A 19,219-nucleotide genomic window follows, 5' to 3' on the forward strand; every position below is an offset into this window, starting at 1 on the left:
AGCATGGAAACAGGCCCTATGGCCCAACGCCCATACTAACCCCATCCGCACTAGTCCCTTTTGCCCGCATTTGGCCCATATCCCGCTAAACCTTAGTATCATGAATTCAGGTATGGCGAGTCACAGAGAGAATGTATAAATTCCGTACAGACAGCACCTGTAGTCAGGATCAAACCAGGGTCATTGGCACTGTAAGGCAGCAGCACCACTGGTGCACCTCCGTGCCTTCCTAAACATCTCCTATTGATGTACCTGTCCAAATGTCTTCTAAATTATGTTATAGTGCCTGCCTCAACTACACCTCAATCGACCCATTCTTTCATCATATGTCAGTCCCCCATTCTGGGAACTAACCTGGTGAACCTATGCTGCACTCCTTCAATAGCAAGCGTGTCCTTCCTCAAATTAGGAGACCAAATTACCTATGGTATTGTGTGCAGTTTTGGTCCCTTAATTTGAGGAAAGACATTCTTGCTATTGAGGGAGTGCAGCGTAGGTTTACAAGGTTAATTCCCGGGATGGCGGGACTGTCATATGCTGAGAGAATGGAGCGGCTGGGCTTGTATGCTCTGGAGTTTAGAAGGATGAGAGGTTATCTTATTGAAACATACAAGTTTATTAAGGGTTTTGACATGCGAGAGGCAGGAAACATGTTCCCGATGTTGAGAGAGTCCAGAACCAGGGGCCACAGTTTATGAATAAGGGGTAAGCCATTTAGAACTGAGACGAGGAAACACTTTTCACACAGAGAGTTGTGAGTCTGTGGAATTCCCTGCCGGGCAGTGTAGGCCGGATCACTGGATACTTTCAAGAGAGAGCTAGATAGCGCTCTTAAAGATAGCGGAGTCAGGGGATATGGGGAGAAGGCAGGAACGGGGTACTGATTGGGGATGATCAGCCATGATCACATTGAATGACGGTGCTGGCTCAAAGGGTCGAATGGCCTACTCCTGTACCTGTTGTCTATTGTCTATTACTAAAACTGCACACAATATTTGCATCTATCTTCAATATTTATTGATATTTTTCTTTTGGTTACAATTTCAGACATTTGGAGAGACATAAATTTTGAAGTTGACAATCAGGTTTTGTTGACATCAGATATGAAGCTGAATTGTATATTTATGAACGAGTTATTTGCGAAGCTTACCCTCTCAGCTGCCATTCTATAATAAATGAGAGCAATTTCGTTACTCTGAGGCACGGCTTCATTCCCTTCTGAGTACATCTAAAAAAACAAAGTTGCGTTCAAAGAAATAGTCATTTAATTGAAAGAAGTTTAACACTGTGACCCCTTGTTTTGGACTTCCCCAACATCGGGAACAATCTTCCTGCATCTAGCCTGTCCAACCCCTTAAGAATTTTGTAAGTTTCTATAAGATCCCCCCTCTATCTTCTAAATTCTAGCGAGTACAAGCCGAGTCTATCCAGTCTTTCTTCATATGAAAGTCCTGACATCCCAGGAATCAGTCTGGTGAACCTTCTCTGTACTCCCTCTATGGCAAGGAGACATGGTGACCATGTAAGCCATGGTCTTAAAGTGCAGGACAGTGAGACATTTTTTTTTAAACTTACCATTTTGCAGCCTATCAGCCTAAAAGATCAAGCACTTTGGTCTGCTGCCTCTGTAATTAGTGTTTCCCCCAAATTCAAATGGGCTAATTTATCTAATGTGCCCATTGCTTTGTACCTAAACTTGTATTCCAGGCCGTCCTTTCGTGTTCTATTCTCTGCAAACAGGAGGTCACTAAAAATAAGGCTGACTAAGTTCTACTCTGCATCACGTCCCGGTCAACTCCGTATGGTATTGTAGCCCAATATACCACCAGGGGTGCCGGGGAGATGGCCCTCTTCCCCAATCTTTCCACAACTCCAATCCTTTCCACTCGTCACTTTAATTTCATGTTTCATGCATTTTGTGTTTTATGACTGTCGGCAGATCAATTTCCCTCCTGGGATAAATAAAGTTATATCATATCATATCATATCATATCATAAAACACTCTTGACTCTATTACAATGTTAACTTCTGGATAAGCTATTGTTTGATTCTCAGTCTTTATTTTAATTCCATCCTTTGGGCTCACCATTCTATGTGATCTGCAGTCTTTCCATTTTGATTCTCCTGAGCATCCCAAGATTTAACGAGTCCCTGAATTTTTCACACAATTTCGTCTGGGAAATCTGACATTTATCCATACAATTACCGACAACTTTGGAACATTTCAATTTCAATTTATTTATCTCAAAGCACTTTATTCGTCCCCGAGGGGCAATTTAAATTCCTCAACTCTTGCGTGAATGAGGAAATCCTAACCATTACTTTAGCTGTTGTTTTCCTGAAAGTGCTCCGATGGCTGATGCATTATTTCAACTGGCAATCTACCACAGGTATATATTATATTCAATGACATGCCCGAAGAAGGCAAGCATACCATACACAGAAGACAGACATAAAATGCTGGAACAACTCAGTGGAACAGGCAGCATCTCCGGATAGAAGGATTAGGTGATGTTTTGGGACGAGATCCAAAATGTCACCCACCCTTTCTACCCAGAGGTTGTCCGAGTTACTCCAGCATTTTGTGTCGATCTTCGGTGCAAACCGGCATCTGCAGTTCCTTCTTACACGTACCATACGCAGATTGCCCAGATTAAACATGGATCAGAAGCAAGTACATGCAGTTAAAATATCTTTAGTCTACACATTACTTGTCTAATTCAATTAATTGATCAAAACGTTAAAAGAAAAAACCTCAACAAGTTTAAATGATTTTAATCTAAACTGAGAACAAAAAGGATAATTTTATTCATACAAAAGACCAAATCATCATCAATTTTTCAACACGATTACCTTTCCCAAAAATCCCAAGGCATTAGCACTGCCGCCTTCTGCAGCCTTTGATAAATAGTAGAAAGCCTTCTGGAGGAAAAAAGGGAATATCAGTTAATAAGTTTATTATGAATATATTGTTCAAAAGATGATTTATAATTCCATTTCTTTTTGTCTTATAAAATAAGTGAATCCTGAAGCTGGAATATGACATTATAAAAATGTTTTTCACTGCATACATCTTCCTCTCCTCTGAATGGCACTGATGTGCACATTTCCATAAGTGTTGGTCACCCACTATTCCACAGGTTCGTTTTCCAATGAGGATCTGTGGATGGCGACTGGAGAGGGAGGGAGAAAGAGGACTCTTGCTGACTTTTCTCTCCTTATCATAACAAAAAAACTGAAGCAATTTAACACTCCCTGGGTGTTCCTCACTTGACAATCTCTGAATTTTTTACAGATTGGAAATTAGATCTCCTGGGTGGTACAGCTCAGATGTGTCTTCTATATTGCTGTTATTGTTGCCTAAAGGGCCTGTCCCACTTTCACGACCTTTTTTACTCGTGGACATTTTTCATCAGGCTAGAAAAACGCCCCGACCTACTTGATGCCACGAGTACCCATGACTAGCATCACGACCTACCTACGACCTACCTACGACCTCCTATAACCTCGTGACGACCATGCTGCGAGTACGAGTCAAGGACATACTCGGCAGAGGTCGTGAATTAGGTCGTGAAAGTGGGACAGGCCCTTAACACCTCCACAGTCAGCGTTTGTGCCTTCAGTTTTTTGAAGCCCAAAGATATAGCCTTTCCTCCCATTCATCTCTGTCTCCCTATTTCATTCTCATTTAAGAAATTATATAGTTCACAAGTTATAGGAGTGGAATTAGGCCAGTCGGCCCATCGAGTCCACTCTGCGGTTCAATCATGGTCGATCTCTTCCTCCTAATCCCATTTTCCTGCTTTCTCCCCATAGTTCTGGCCTTTCCAGTACTGGAAGGATGTGGAGGCTTTGAAAAGAGTGCATTGGTGGTTTTGCCATAATGATACATGGACTAGAGGCAATTATGTACAAGGAAACCTTGGACAGATAGATTATCTTCTCTGGAACACCGGAGATTGCGGGGAGACCCGAGGGAGGGTAGACATTCATTTACCCAGGATGGAGAGGGTCAAAGTTTAAAGGAGATGTGCGGGGCATTTATTTATTTACACAGAGAGTGGTAGAGGCAGGTACGATAAGCACATGGATATCCTATATGGATAGAATGAAACATATGATTATAAAGGGTTTGCACACGCTAGAGGCAAGAAACATGTTCCCGATGTTGGGGGAGTCTAGAACCAGGGGCCACTGTTTAAGAATAAGGGGTAAGTTATAGATAGATAGATAGATAAATGGTAAGCCATTTAGAACGGAAATGAGGAAACGCTTTTTCACACAGAGAGTAGTGAGTGTGTAATTCTCTGCCTCAGAGGGCGGTGGAGGCCGGTTCTCTGGATACTTTCAAGAGAGAGTTTGATAGGGCTCTTAAAGATAGTGGAGTCATAGGATTTGGGGAGAAGGCAGGAACGGGGTCCTGATTGGGGATGATCAGCCATGATCACATTGAATGGCGGTGCTGGCTCGAAGGGCCTACTCCTGCACCCTAGTGTCTATTGTCTACAGAGAATAGCGAGATATGGATTTAGTGCAGGCAGGTAAGGGTTGGTCTTGACATCGTGTTTGACACGGACGTTGTGGGCCAAAGGGCCTGTCTCTGTGCAGTACTGTTCTATATTCTAACCTCCTTAATCAAGCTTATGATCATCTGTTCTAACATCTTCTTACGGGAATTGGTGTCAGTTTTGTTGATAATGTAATCATTAAGCATTAACTCGCTCTGGGCAGTTTGTTCTATACACCCACCACCCTATATGTGTTCAATTCAAGTTGTTGCTGCCATTAACAGTGCAAGATTTGAGAAATCTTATCCACACTCGGTTTTCATTATTTCTTAAATATACAGTGATCAACTTTAAGCTGCCAATTTCATATTTTGCACCAGCTGCAATTTGCAACAATTTCATTCAATCGTTAAAAGTTTTCATTTCTGAGAGAAAGGGTCTGGATTCAATTTCCATCGAGTCCGACTGCATAGTCTCGGCTAACATTCTGATGTGATATCAAGTGAGTGCTGGGCAGAATTGCTGCTAATGGGACGGGACATTCAATTAAACTCTTTGTTCTGGAGGAAATAGTAGCATTCTTCTGATGTTTTGCCCAGAGTTTATTTCTCAACTGATGCAATTAAAACAGAGTAATTAGCCATTGATCTCATTTTTTGTTATTTAAGGCACTCTGCTGTGTACAAATTGGAGGCTGCATTTTTTTTTTACATGAGAAGCTGCTGCAACAGTAATTCAATTGTCTTGACTAACTGGGATGACACAAGTGCAGAAAATGTTTTGTACAAATACAAGTTATTCCTTGTAGAGCTTAGGGAATAAATTGACCCAAAGCAGATTTATTTTTACAAAAATATATCTTAACAAGAATTAGGGCAGCATGGTGGCGCAGGGGTAGAGTAGCTGCCTTACAGCGCCAGAGACCCGGGTTCAATCCTCACTATGGGAGCTTGTCTGTACGGAGTTTGTACGTTCTCCCCATCACCTGTATGGGTTTTCTCCGGGATCTCCGATTTCCTCATGCACTCCAAAGACATGGAGGTTTCTAGGTTAATTGGCAGAGTATAATTGTAAATTGTCCCCAGTGTGTGTAGGATAATGTGTAGGCTGGCGTGCGGGGATCGCTGGTCGGCGAGGACTCGGAGCTGAAAGGCCTGTTTCCGCGCTGTATCTCTACACTAAACTAAACTCAGAAAATGAACTGTGATAAGTGCTACATATTCTGGTCTCATTTCCCTGAAGATGGTCAAGAAATGCACTTCTTCCCATCAGAAGGAGGTGGTGCTTCCCAACATAAAAGACACTGGTTTCTCAGTAAAGCTGAATGACAGGGCACAAGGGCAAAAGTTCGATTAGATGCACGAACAACAACTATAGAAAATAGATCCGAATCATATTGTATGTAATTATTAATAACACTGAGAGGTGTAATGTTCGAGGATTCAAGAGAATCTCCATTATTTTCAGAAAGACACATTTGTCGGTGTAAGGAGTGATTGAGAGAGGAAGCCAGATAGAGGGAGAAAAGCTTAGAGCGATGCGTTAATGGGCATAGATGTAGGTGATGAGAGAACGTTTACACACAACAATACCCCACAACTGACATGTAGATACAAGGAACTGCAGATGCTGGTTTACAAAGAAAGATAAAAAGTGCTGGGGTAGTTCAGCGGGTCAGGCAGCATCTCTGGAGAACGTGTATAGGTGATGTTTCGGGTTGGGACCCTTCTTCAGATTGGAGAAACGGCACCTATCCTTGTTTATCAGAGATGCTGCCTGACCTGCGGAGTTAATCCAGTGCTTATTTTTTCCAGATTTGAAAAGCTGGGTAGAATAGTTTGTTTTCCTGCTTTGAAAGTATAAAAGCCCTGTCCCACGGTGCGAGTTCATTCCAAGAGCTCTCCCGAGTTTAAAAAAAATCAAACTCGTGGTAAGCACGGAGAATGAACGTAGCAGGTACGTCGGAGCTCGGGGACGTCTCTTAGCGCTAACGGCAGGTACTAGGGAAGACTCGCTAACGGCAGGTAAACATGGGAAGACTCGTGAAGATTTTTTAACATGATGAAAAATGTGCACGAGAGCCCCGAGTACCGACGAGCGGCCATTACCGTAAATCTCCGAGTTCGAATCAGGGCAAACTCGGGAGAACTCTTGGAATGAACTCGTACCGTGGGACAGGGGTTTAAGGAAGACAGTAATTTACAAATTGCTTCTATTTCACACCAGTCTAATCGACAGTTAAATTGCTTTCTTTTCAAGTGTACCATTACGACCTCCAAAAGACATTGGTAATCTTAATCGATCATCAATCAGCCCTACCATAGCTTCCAAAGAACTGTTCCTTAGAATATACCTACTTTAAAATCTTGTTCTATTCCCTTGCCACCTGTCAGATGGAGCTGGCCAAGACCAACCTGAAAGGGTAAATGTTTTAATCAGCAATCATCTAGAAAGGCAAACCGTGCTATCTGAAGATGCAAATCCTGATCCCAGGAATGAGTAGGTTAACCTATGATGTGCATTTGTCCACACTGGGCCTGTACTCGCTGGAGTTTAGAAAAATGAGGGAGAAAAACTCACTGCCAGTAATTTGTTTGTGGCTGCAGGAGTCAGTACTTTAGAAGCTATCCTAAGACATCACATGTATAAATTCATTTGCAGGATAAATGACTCTAAAAATGTGATTATTGTGGCCTTGTCAAACATAAGGGTTAGCACTACACGCTACGAATCCCAGCTGTGGAGACACTGGTATCGTTGTCTCGTTGTACGACATTGATCATTCTTTTAATCTGGATTTTTAACTTGTGTATTGTGTTTTTTTTAAAATATAAATGATGATGTTTTTATGTGATATACTAAGATTTTATATGTATTTTATGATATTAATATGCAATGCATTTTTAATGTAATGTTGCCCCTTGTCTGGACCTCGAGTCCGTAATGAAGTTTATTATTATTATTATTAATTATTGAAACATACAGAATAGTGAAAGGCCTGGATAGAGTGGATGTGGAGAGGATTTTCCAATAGTGGGAGAGTCTAGAACGAGAGGTTTAAAGCCTCAGAATTAAAGGACATTCTTTTCGGAAGGAGATGAGGAGAAATTTTTTTAGTCATAGGGTGATTAGTCAAAGTTTAAGAAAGAACTGCAGATGCTGGAAAAATCGAAGGTAGACAAAAATGCTGGAGAAACTCAGCAGGTGAGGCAGCATCTATGAGGCGAAGGAATAGGTGATGTTTCGGGTCGAGACCCTTCTTCAGACTGATGTGGGGGTAGGGGTGGCGGGAAGAAGAAAGGAAAAGGCGGAGACAGTAGGCTGTGGGAGAGCAGGGAAGGGGAAGGGAAGGAGGGAGACAGGACTACCTGAAATTGGAGAAGTCAATGTTCACACTGTTGGGATGTAAACTGCCCAAGCGAAATATGAGGTGCTGCTCCTCCAATTTGCAGTGGGACTCACTCTGGCCATGGAGGAGGCCCAGGGCAGAAAGGTCGGATTTGGAATGGGAGGGGGAGTTGAAGTGCCGAGCCACCAGGAGATCAGGTTGGGCAAAGCGATCGCCAAGCCTGCGCTTGGTCTCATCGATGTTGACACCTAGAACGGGTGCAATAAATGAGGTTGGAGGAGGTGCAGGTGAACCTCTGCCTCACCTGGAAAGACTGCTTGGGTCCTTGGATGGAGTCGAGGAGGGAGGTAAAGCGACAAGTGTAGCATTTCCTGTGGTTGCAAGGGAAAGTATCAGGGGAGGGGGTGGTTTGGGTGTGAAGGGACGAATTGACCAGGGAGTTATGGAGGGAGCGGTCTCTGCGGAAAGCCGAAAGGAGAGGAGATGGGAAGATGTGGCGGGATTTGTTGGAGGTGGCGAAAATGTTGGAGGATTATCTGTGGTATGTGACGGCTGGTGGGGTGGAAGGTGAGGATGAGGGGGTCACTGTCCTTGTTACGAGTGGGAGGATGGGGAGTGAGAGCAGAGTTACGGGATATAGAGGAGATCCTGGTGAGAGCCTCATCTATAGTCGAAGAGGTGAACCACTGTTACTCTGTCTTTGTTACGAGTGGGGGGGATGGGGAGTGAGAGCGGAGTGAGACCGGAGCTACGGGATATAGAGGATATAGTGATTAGTCAGAGGGTGGAATTCTTTGCCACAGAAGGCTGTGGAGGACATGTCAGTGGATATTTTTAAGGCAGAGATAGATAGATTCTTGATTAGTACAGGTGTCAGAGGTTATGGGGAGAAGGCAGGAGAATGGGGTTAGGAGGGAGGGATAGATCATTGAATGGCAGACTTGATGGGCTGAATGGCCTAATTCTACTACTATTCCTTTTGACATGAAACGTTGAACATTTTACAGATGGTAAATCTTCGGTTTCTGCTCACGTGGAGTATTGTGTGCAGCATTTGGAGTATTGCGTGTGTTCTGGTCACCACATCACAGGAAGAATGTGGCGACTTTGAAAAGGGTGGAGAGGAGGTTTACTACAATGATGCCTGGATTAGGGAGCATTTGCTACACTGAGTGGTCGCGACGTTTCCTCTGGAATGCCCGAGGTTGAGAGGAATATAAAATTATGAGTGACAAAAGGATTGAAGAGTTGAGAATTGTGATGGGAATATGAGGAACGTATATGGATCCGGGAAGGAGGTGGGGTGGTGGGGGGGGGGGGAGGCGTGAAATTGGTGCGAGTCTGGTGGGGCAAGGGGGTCTGGTGGGAAGAAAGAGGGGTGTGGGGAAGAAATGGGAGGGGATGGGTTTTTACCTAATTCAGTGACCATACCATTGGGTCTGAATATGAGCAACGCGTTTGGCAATAAGGGCGACAGGAAAATGTTGTTGAGATGGAAAAGCAGCTATAATCTTGAAAGGCACAGTTGCTCAAGGGGTCGAATGGGCTACCTCTGCTCCTGCTTCTATGTAAAATGATATAAGTGTAAATAGCTGCTTTTCACAATGACATTTAACAGAGAACAAATGGTATCGTTTCTTACCTGTGACTGAAGATCTCCTTTTTCTGCAATGAGCTGGAAGTACTGGTACAGATCTAACTCCATAATTTGACCATTGGAGCTAAAGTTTCCCGCCCTTTCTGTTAACCGAACCTTTTCAGGTAGAGTTTCTCCACTAAGGGCAACATTGTCAGCCACTGTGTGAAACAAAGAGAAATGAACTGTTTTCGTAGTTGTTATCGTCATTCTCATTAACCTAGAAGATACACTAAAATGTGCAAGAAAGCAAAAAAATGTATTCTTTATCTCATTGCATAAATATCACAAGCAAACAAAAACTTCTTGAAACCAAGATGCAATATTTAATGTTGTATTAGTAATACAATAATCTTAGCCATCAAGAGTTAAACATTTTTACGATCAGAAGACTATTAGGAGTGATATTTATGAATGCATTCAAGGGAGTGCTTTAGCTTAGTGGTGGGATTTCCCCTTACACTTCAAACCAATTATAGCCTCTAAAGTTAAAATACATCCTGAGGCACTTCACAGATGCCTCATTGGTGACCCTCGGACTATCTTTGATCTGACTTTGCTGGCTTTACCTTGCACTAAACGTTATTCCCTTATCATGTATCTATACACTGTAAATGGCTCAATTGCAATCATGTGTCGTCTTTCCGCTGACATATGTGGCGACTATTGCATCCCTCGCGTATGCAAGCAAAGAATTTCACTGTGACATGTCTCACGTGACAATAAAGTATCCATTCATTCATTCATTCATTCTTCCATTCATTCACAGGGAAATTCTTGAAGTGAGGTGAGTGCTGTTTGTATTTTGTGTGTATGTCCCTTTAAGGGCTGGCTCCCTTGGTTCCAGCAACCAGCTAGGTGCTGACAGCAGCAGGAGCTTGAAATAGATCAAAACAGCAGCTGGCAGAGTGTAGCTTTGCACAGAGAAATCTGACAATGCTATCCTGTGAAACATGCCATTTAAAGTTATAATCTTCATGGGACTTTTAAAAAAACAGGGTGACTCAACGCTTTGTTAGCACCAGTAAAACATAGAAAACAAATATCCATGCTATTGCTTGGTCTGCTGAGTGTCTCCGGCTTTTCCAGTCAAAATTAATGATTGCAAGAGGCCAGATTTAGAGGACTGCAAAGAAGATTGAAGAAGAAGAAGGGTCTTGACCTGAAACGTCACCCATTCCTTCTCTCCAGAGATGCTGCCTGCCCCGCTGAGTTACTCCAGCTTTTTGTGCCTATCTTTGGTTTAAACCAGCATCTGCAGTTCCTTCTTACACATTGCACAATGGGAAGGCAATGTAGGCCAACACACTGGGTGGTGTTAGGTGGACGAGATGTGAGGTTGCAGAGTATAAATATGTCACACTTAAACTGATTGAGTCAATTAATTGAAAGATACAGCATGGAAACAGGCCCTTCGACCCAATGATTCCAAGCCGACCATCGATCACCCACTCACATTAGTTCTATGCTTTCCCACTTTCTCATTCACTCCCCACAAACTCGGGGCAATTTACCACGACCAATTAACGTACAAACTCCCCCATGTATTTGGGATGTGGGAGGAAACCGGAGCACCCGGAGGAAATCCGCGCGTTCACAGGGAGGGATGCAAACTCCACAAGGACAGCAACCGATGTCGGATCAAAGCCGTGTCTCTTGCGCCGTGAGGCAGCAGCATTACCAGCTGTGCCATTGTGCTGGCCCTAAATAATTCAGACCACAATTATATCTGGAATACAAAATTCAAATGTCCAGCCCTGGTATGTTTGTATGTTACAAAAATGTTGATTTATCTGGTTGAAACACATACATGTGATTCTGTGAACTGCCCCTAAATTATTCTTTATGCATAACTAGAACTACTCAAAAACAAGACACAAAACGCTGGAGTTACTCAGTGGGTCAGGCAGCATCTCTGGAGAACATGATAAGCGATGTTTCTGATCGCGACCCTTCTTCAAAACTATCCAGTCTGTGGGTTGTTATGATCCCCATATTCTCTTTTATTTACAGGCCCATATGTTTCTTTGAACCTTATTCCTGCTTTTAGTTTGTTTTGCCTGTTATTGTTTGCATTTTCACTGTGACTCAGTCTGAAGAAGGGTCTTCTTCCGAAACGTCATCTATTCCTTCGCTCCATAGATGCTGCCTCACCCGCTGAGTTTCTCCAGCATTTTTATCTGCATCGACGGTGATCATCTTGATATGATTGTATTTCCATTTAAAAAATTGGAATAAAGTCACCAGGATTTAGTTAAATAAAGAAGCAAAATTCAAAATCAATTGGATTACTAATCACTAAATGGATTTGAGCTCCAACGCTACTTTACCATTGCAAACTCCGTTAGGGAAAGATCGATATAAAGATGGAAAACAATTATCATGATTTATGGGTATTTTCTTATTGATCCATAAACTAAAATATATGTCAAGCCCTTCCAGATGGTTCTCTCATGTTCCTTAAAAATATTAAGACATCAAATGTAATTATGTCATAAATAAAGCCAACAGAAATAATTCCTGACGTACACTTTTCAAGTGTATCATATGCAGTGGTTCTACAGATCTATGCCAAGTGAAGTTTGTTTTGCTTTCTGCATTGACAGCTTCTTAACGCTTCCTCTCATTAGTGTTCTTGGGTAACTTTCCCACCTATTTCAAACCATACCACATCACATAACTAGTAAATGCATTATCTTTTCCAAAGTTTAGAAATATATTCATCAGCTTCCACATTATTGCAGGATAAGAATTCTGAAAATTACCTCAATATATTCTTTCTGATAAAATATTTCTTCAAGGATAATCAATATTCATAAGTTTATAAGTGATAGGAGCAGAATTAGGACATTAACTCATCGTCTACGCCGCCATTCAATCATGGCTGATGTTTCTTTCCCTCTTTACCCAATTCTCCTGCCTTATCCCCATAACTCCTGACACCCGTACTAATCAAGATCTATCTATCTCTGCCTTAAAAATAGCCATTGACTTGGCGTCCACATTGTCTATGGCATTTACTCTTTGCAAATTGAAAAGTAATTTAGAGAACTGGCTTGTGTCTAAGTATTGGCATGGATCTGTTGAACTGATCGGCTGATTCTGTACTATAAATATATATATCAATACTATAACTACCATATTTTGCTGCAGTTCTGTAATGAACGAGAGCTGCTTCACAATGCTGTGGAAGATTAATCCCATTAAGATACCTGTAGCCCTGTTAAAACAGAGATGATTAATGACACTTAAAAATACAGCCTATTGATCATTCAACATGACTTAATAAAACTTAAATTAAAGGATTAAACGCCTACCAAAATCATATGTGCCACAAAGTTTCCACCCAGTGCAGCAAATGTGTAATACACCAGGGCCTGGAAAATATTTGTAACAAAATTAGTACTGTGTCTTAACTAGCTTCAGTGCTAACAAATTAATTGTAATGCAATTAGTTCAACTATTTCATGGGGAGAGACTCATTAGCAGCCTAGTATTCAGTCACTCATTTGAATCGTAATAACTCTAGCATACTTTATAGAGGTGACATTGAAAACATCTGTCATTTTGCATTGCGTTGATTTAAGTAAATGCTTGATAATCTAGTGCTAAGTGCATTCGGGTCTTAACACAAAATATAGATGATTGAATGCAGGCGAGTGTTATGACCAGTCAAATGATTTGGACGAGGGGATTGATGGCTTTGTGGCCAAGTTTGCGGATGATACGAAAATAGGTGGAAGGGCAGGTAGTGTAGAGAAAGCAAGGACACTGCAGAAGGACTTGGACAGGTTAGGAGAGTGGGCAGAGAAGTGGCAGATGGAATATAGTGTAGCAAAGTGTGGAGTCATGAATTTTGGCAGTAAGAATAAAGTAGGAATAAAGGCGTAGACTATTTTCAAAACGGGGAGAATCCAGAAATTGGAGGTGCAAAGGGACTTGGGAGTGCTGGTGCAGGATTCCCAGAAAGTTAATCTACAAGTCGAATCGATAGTAAAGAAACTAAACTCAATGCTAGCATTTATTTCAAGAGGAATTGTGTACATAAACAGGGATGTAATGCTGAGGTTCCATAAGGCGCTGGTCAGGCTGCATTTGGAGTACTGTGAGTAAATTTGGGCACCGTATCTGAGGAAGGATATGCTGGCTCTGGAGAGGGTCCAGAGGACGTTTAAAAGAATGATCCCCGGAATGAGTGGGTTAACCTATGATGAGTGTTTGTCGACACCGGGTCGGTTCTAGCTGCAGTTTAGAAGAATGAGGGGTGACCTCATTGAAACATACATAATAATGAAAGGCTTGGATAGAGTGGATGTGGAGAGAATGTTTCCACTAGTGGGAGAGTTTAGGACTAGAGATCACAGCCTCAGAATTCATGGAAATTCTTTTAGGAAGGGGATGAGAACATTTTTATTTAGTCAGAGGATGATGAATCTGTGGAATCCTTTGCCACAGAAGACTGTGGAGGCCAAGTCAGTCGATATTTTTAAGACAGAGATAGATAGAATCTTGATGAGTACAGGTGTCAGGGGTTATGGGGAGAAGGCAGAAGAATGGGGTTGGGAGGGAGAAATAGATCAGCCATGATTGAATGGCAGAGTAGACTTGATGGACCGAATATCACTTATGACCTTATGACCTAAATATATAAACTAATTCTCTCTCTCCCAACTTTGACTGTATCCTACATCCATTCTGTTTAAGTGACACCTTTTGGATTAGACAATAGACAATAGGTGCAGGAGTACGCCATTTGGCCCTTCGAGCCAGCACCGCCATTCATCATTAGATCATAAGTGATAGGAGCAGAATTAGGCCATTCGGCCCATCAAGTCTCCTCCGCCATTCAATTATGGCTGAACAATCTCTCCCTCCTAACCCCATTCTCGTGCCTTCTCCCCATACCCTCTGACACCCGTCATAGAATGATACAGCGTGGAAACAGGCCCTTCAGCCCACACTTGCCCACACTGAGCAACATAACGCATATGCACTAGTCCGAAATATCCACAAAATACTTTTGGTTTCCCCTGGAACCTAACCTCGAGGTCTCTGTATTACTCTCTGAGCCACAGAGGATAATAATTATCTTAGGCTGCTTCTCTATACTTGCACATGGGATTGCTTGCATTTCCAAGAATGTTAATGCATTGATTCACTTTTTTGTGGACTTTTAAACTGAGTTGAAGATCTATTTATCCATTCTTGCCCAATTATTTTGTTACACTATTTTGAAACCACAAAATAGGTTTCTGATCATTTTAGTTGCTTTAATGAAATTGTGATGCTTAAGTCTGCTGCAAAATTTCATGTGGAAACGTGGAACTGCAAAGTGTTGGAATAATGCAGCATATCTGAGTAATATGGATAGGTGACATTTCAGGTCTTTCAGGCTGATTGTAATGGGAAGTGGGGTGGGAAAGAAAGGAATATTTCTTCTTTTTTTGTGTGTGTTGAGAACCTGAATAGAGATGAATGACTTCAATATCATTTGGTGGCACATATTGCCGTGATGCCAAGGTCAATTCAGAAGCCAAACTCCAGTCAAACAACAATTTAATTCACCATCAGCTTATTGAAACCTTTGTATCAAAAAAGGCAATGACTGACATGCTGTTATTGGAATAATGATTAAGGGTCTGGACAAGTATCTTCTTACCTTAGGTTGGTTGTAGCTCCCACCAATACCAGTGGCATACATAAATCCTAAGGCCTGATAAACACATCAAAAAACTCCATAAATATAACTTTCAATTATATAAAAATACTAGTTGATTGCCAATGTAATATACATTTCACAGCTTTTCATCCATTTGAAAATATGGCATTTACATATATTTTTTAAGAAATGAAAATAAGGCTAATTTAAGAACAATAATGAAATCATGTATATCAAATCTCATTCAATCTAAAGTACAAATATTAGACAATAGACAATAGGTGCAGGAGTAGGCCATTCGGCTCTTCGAGCCAGCACCGCCATTTAATGTGATCATGGCTGATCATCCGTTCCTGCCTTCTCCCCTTATCCCCTGACTCCGCTATCTTTAAGAGCCCTATCTAGCTCTCTCTTGAAAGCATCCAGAGAACCTGCCTCCACCGCCCTCTGAATTCTGAATAATTTATTTAAAACTTTTACCAGTAAAAAGTCTTTCATGTGAAGAAGATAATATTTTTTAATAATTAATTTGTTTACTGATCCAGGTAATGTGCTTCAGTTTTTGGACTTTGCAAATAGAGGGTACTCTCAGCCAATTTGAAGGTGGGTTGGAACAATGTCAAATGAAGGGAATATAAAAATGTTGGAGGGCATTTTAATATGTTCCTCCTCTTGCCTAACACCTTGTGGGTTAATTGCAGTGCCATTAGCGGGATGTCTGAAACATTAACTGTCTTTGTGCTCGGGAAAATTTGTATTGAAGGAGAGAGAAAAAAAAATTTAAACGACGGAAAAATATAAAACGCCATCTTTGACCCACCATTGGAAAATGACAAATAGGAAAGATTAAATTAAATCCCAACTTTAAATTCTGGAGAAGATTATTTTGCTTTATGAGGGACAACCAGGTTATTTTTTATTGCAACATCAATTATTTGAATCAAAGTCACTTTGAAGACCCATGTTTGATAAAGCTATTGTAGATACTGGAATGTCCTTCAAAAGGTATTTCAATTTTATATTCGGCAAGAGAGAAATGACAACCATGTTCATTTTGTGTTAAGTTATAGAGAGAGAGTTGGATATAGCTCTTAGGGCTAGGTAGACAAAAGTGCTGGAGAAACTCAGCGGTTGCAGCAGCATCTATGGAGCGAAGGAAATAGGCAACGTTTCGGCCCGAAACGTTGCCTATTTCCTTCGCTCCATAGATGCTGCTGCACCCGCTGAGTTTATTTATTTTTTAAAAATATTTTAATTAGAAGTGATGTACAATAATAATAATATAAGACATGAATAACATATTACATTTCATGTACAACTTCTTATTTTAAATTTAATAGTAGAAAAAAAAGGTAAGAAAAGCAAGAAATATAGAGAGAGAAAGTATTGTTTTGCTCGAAAAAAAAGAAGCAGCGGTGATGTGAATTAAGCAAAAAGAAAAAGAATAGGAAAGAGAAAAGAAAAAGAAATTGAAAAGGATATGCCTCCTTCATATCTTTACCCACCTCTCACCCGGTTCTGAAAGACTTAATTTCTAAGGTTGCACCCGCTGAGTTTCTCCAGCACTTTTGTCTACCTTCGATTTTCCAGCATCTGCAGTTCCTTCTTAAACACTAGCTCTTAGGGCTAACGGGATCAAGGGATATGGGGAAAAAGCAGGAAGGGGGTACTGATTTTGCATGCTCAGCCATGATCATATTGAATGGCGGTGCTGGCTTGAAGGGCCGAATGGCCTACTCCTGCACCTATTTTCTATGTTTCTCAGTCTATTTTCAAGCAACTCACAGTTTGGGCTTTGTGGGAGCCATTCTCTGCTAAGGCGTCAAAGAGATCTCTCGCTGCCGTAACGTTCTGGGGTAATTGATCACCGAACAATAGGGCATAGGCTATTCGCTCCATGGCTTTCGTGCTTCCCAAATCTGCTGCTTTCACCAGTAGTTTATAACCTCTGTGTAGAAATCATAACAATAGGCGTTACAGCAGAAAATGTGGCTTGCCAACGGTCTCCAAAGACATACATAGTTAGTTCTTTATTATATGATCATCACAGAGGGCAGCATGAAGTTGAAATATTTATGACTTTGTTCAGGTTACAAGGTCTACTAAAGAAGTCAGAGGACTGCCATAGGAGGTTTCACTTTTAAAAAAGAGTTTACTGTTGTATCAAGTAAAACTAGCTAATTGTATAAGGTCTTGCACATAGAGTCATACAGCACGGAAATTGTAACCACCATGTCTTTTATTTGTACTCACTCCTTTCTTAAATTCTTATCTCTGGACCGCTTCAAGATTTTGGTGCCATTGTTATATAAATCTTCAATCTCCTGTTCTTCTTTGCTTTTCACAGTTTCCTGCTGAGCTGTTGTACTCAAAATATTACACGTAGTCAATATTAAAGTCAATTTTAATACTTAGCAAACAGTTAATTATACTGTTTATTTACCAAAACTGAGATCCCCAGGATCAAGATTGGCTTCTTCCCAATAACCATCAGGCTTTTGAACACTGCACAACACTAACCATTATTCCAGCAACATTAATCTTCTGTGGGCTTTGTTTTTTGGCTGCACTATGGTTACATAGAAAATAGGTGCAGGAGGAGGTCATTTGGCCCTTCGAGCCAGCTCCGCTTGTTTTTCACTATTATAGTTATCAGGTATTACTGATGGTTAATTTACTGTATTATAATGATTGACATTTTTATTTGTGTAATTGTGTTAATGGGTCTGTTAAATTTTAGTTTAGTTTATTGTCACATGTACAGTGAAAAGCTTTTGTTGCGTGCTATCCAGTCAGCAGAAAGACAATACATACAGTAATTACAGTCGATCCATTTTACAGTGTACAGACACATGATAAGGGAATAACGTTTAGTGCAAGTTAAAGCCAGCAAAATCTGATCAAGGATAGTCAGAGGGTTACCAATGAGGTAAATTGTAGTTCAGCACTGCTCTCTGGTTGTGGTAGGGCGATTCAGTTGCCTGATAACAGCTGGGAAGAAACTGTCCCCGAATCTGGTGGTGTGCGTTTTCACACTTCTGTACCTTTTGCCTGTTGGGTGAGGGGAGAAGAGTGAGTGGACAGGGTGCGACTGGTCCTTGATTATGCTGCTGGTCTTGCCGAGGCAGCGTGAGGTATAAATGGAGTCAATAGAAGGGAGGTTGGTTTGTGTGATGGTCTGCGCTGCATCCACAATTCACTTCAATTTCTTGCGGTCTTGGATGGAGCTGTAGCACGCTGCAGCAAATTAGAATTTCATTGATCGTTGCTGGTACATAGGGCAATTATACCTCAATCATTTGTGACCAATGATTCTTTTCTCAATTTCTTTCCTTGCACCGCCACTTTCAACAAATTTCTTGATGGATGGAACTGTTCTTGATAACAAATGGAAAACTGTTCAACATTGGGCAATATATCAGAACAAAACTCATCCTAACCTCAGTGCCTGACCTTTGAGTGCAGGAAAATGGAGGTTGTAGTGTTTAATAGCCTGATGGCTGTGGGGAAGTAGCTGTTCCTGAACCTGGGCATTACAGTTTTCAGGCTCCTATGTCCTTTTCCCGATGGCAGGAATAAAATAAGCGTATGGCCAAGGTGGTATGTGTCACTGATATTGCTGTCTCACTGCCTTTTTACAGGTGGAGGGAAAAGTGTGGTCTCCCATTAAAGCATGTTTAGTGCGAACAATCAGGGGTACATTTTCAGGTTAAAACATTGGCTCCTGCTCTTTCCTATGTTGTGCTGGAGAAAATATCTTTATTTTTGAAAAAAAAGTGTGCAAGAAGGAACTTAAGATGCTGGTTTATTGATAGACACAAAAAGCTGGAGTAACTCAACGGGGCAGGCAGCATCTCTGGAGAGAAGGAATGGGTGACGTTTCAGGTCGAGACTCTTGTTCAGACCACAGATAGTCAGGGACTTTTGAAAATCCTGTGGGAAAAATAACTTATTGTGAGTCTGAAACTCTCTAGTCCCTAATCCTCCAGACCATAACTCCAATGATACAATTGTTTTTATAACACAAGGTTCCTTAGGAACTAGTTCTCTTCCAATATCGCATGAT

The 19,219-nt window shown here is 41.3% G+C and overlaps 1 protein-coding gene across 1 annotated transcript in view; it reads right to left on the bottom strand.

Moving 5' to 3' along the window:
- sel1l2 (SEL1L2 adaptor subunit of ERAD E3 ligase) overlaps positions 1 to 19,219 on the bottom strand; it is a 53,737-nt gene that overhangs the window by 16,982 nt on the left and 17,536 nt on the right. The window contains exons 5-13 of the mRNA XM_033026423.1: positions 17,407 to 17,512; positions 16,939 to 17,101; positions 15,154 to 15,207; positions 12,812 to 12,871; positions 12,633 to 12,714; positions 9,501 to 9,655; positions 6,867 to 6,923; positions 2,855 to 2,923; positions 1,151 to 1,228 (exon numbers count right to left, since the gene is read on the bottom strand). Of these exons, the coding sequence (XP_032882314.1) occupies positions 1,151 to 1,228; positions 2,855 to 2,923; positions 6,867 to 6,923; positions 9,501 to 9,655; positions 12,633 to 12,714; positions 12,812 to 12,871; positions 15,154 to 15,207; positions 16,939 to 17,101; positions 17,407 to 17,512 (824 nt within the window). The remainder of the gene's footprint in view (positions 1 to 1,150; positions 1,229 to 2,854; positions 2,924 to 6,866; positions 6,924 to 9,500; positions 9,656 to 12,632; positions 12,715 to 12,811; positions 12,872 to 15,153; positions 15,208 to 16,938; positions 17,102 to 17,406; positions 17,513 to 19,219) is intronic.

Source organism: Amblyraja radiata, chromosome 8, assembly GCF_010909765.2.
Source record: "Amblyraja radiata isolate CabotCenter1 chromosome 8, sAmbRad1.1.pri, whole genome shotgun sequence".
Taxonomy (NCBI): Eukaryota; Metazoa; Chordata; class Chondrichthyes; order Rajiformes; family Rajidae; genus Amblyraja; species Amblyraja radiata.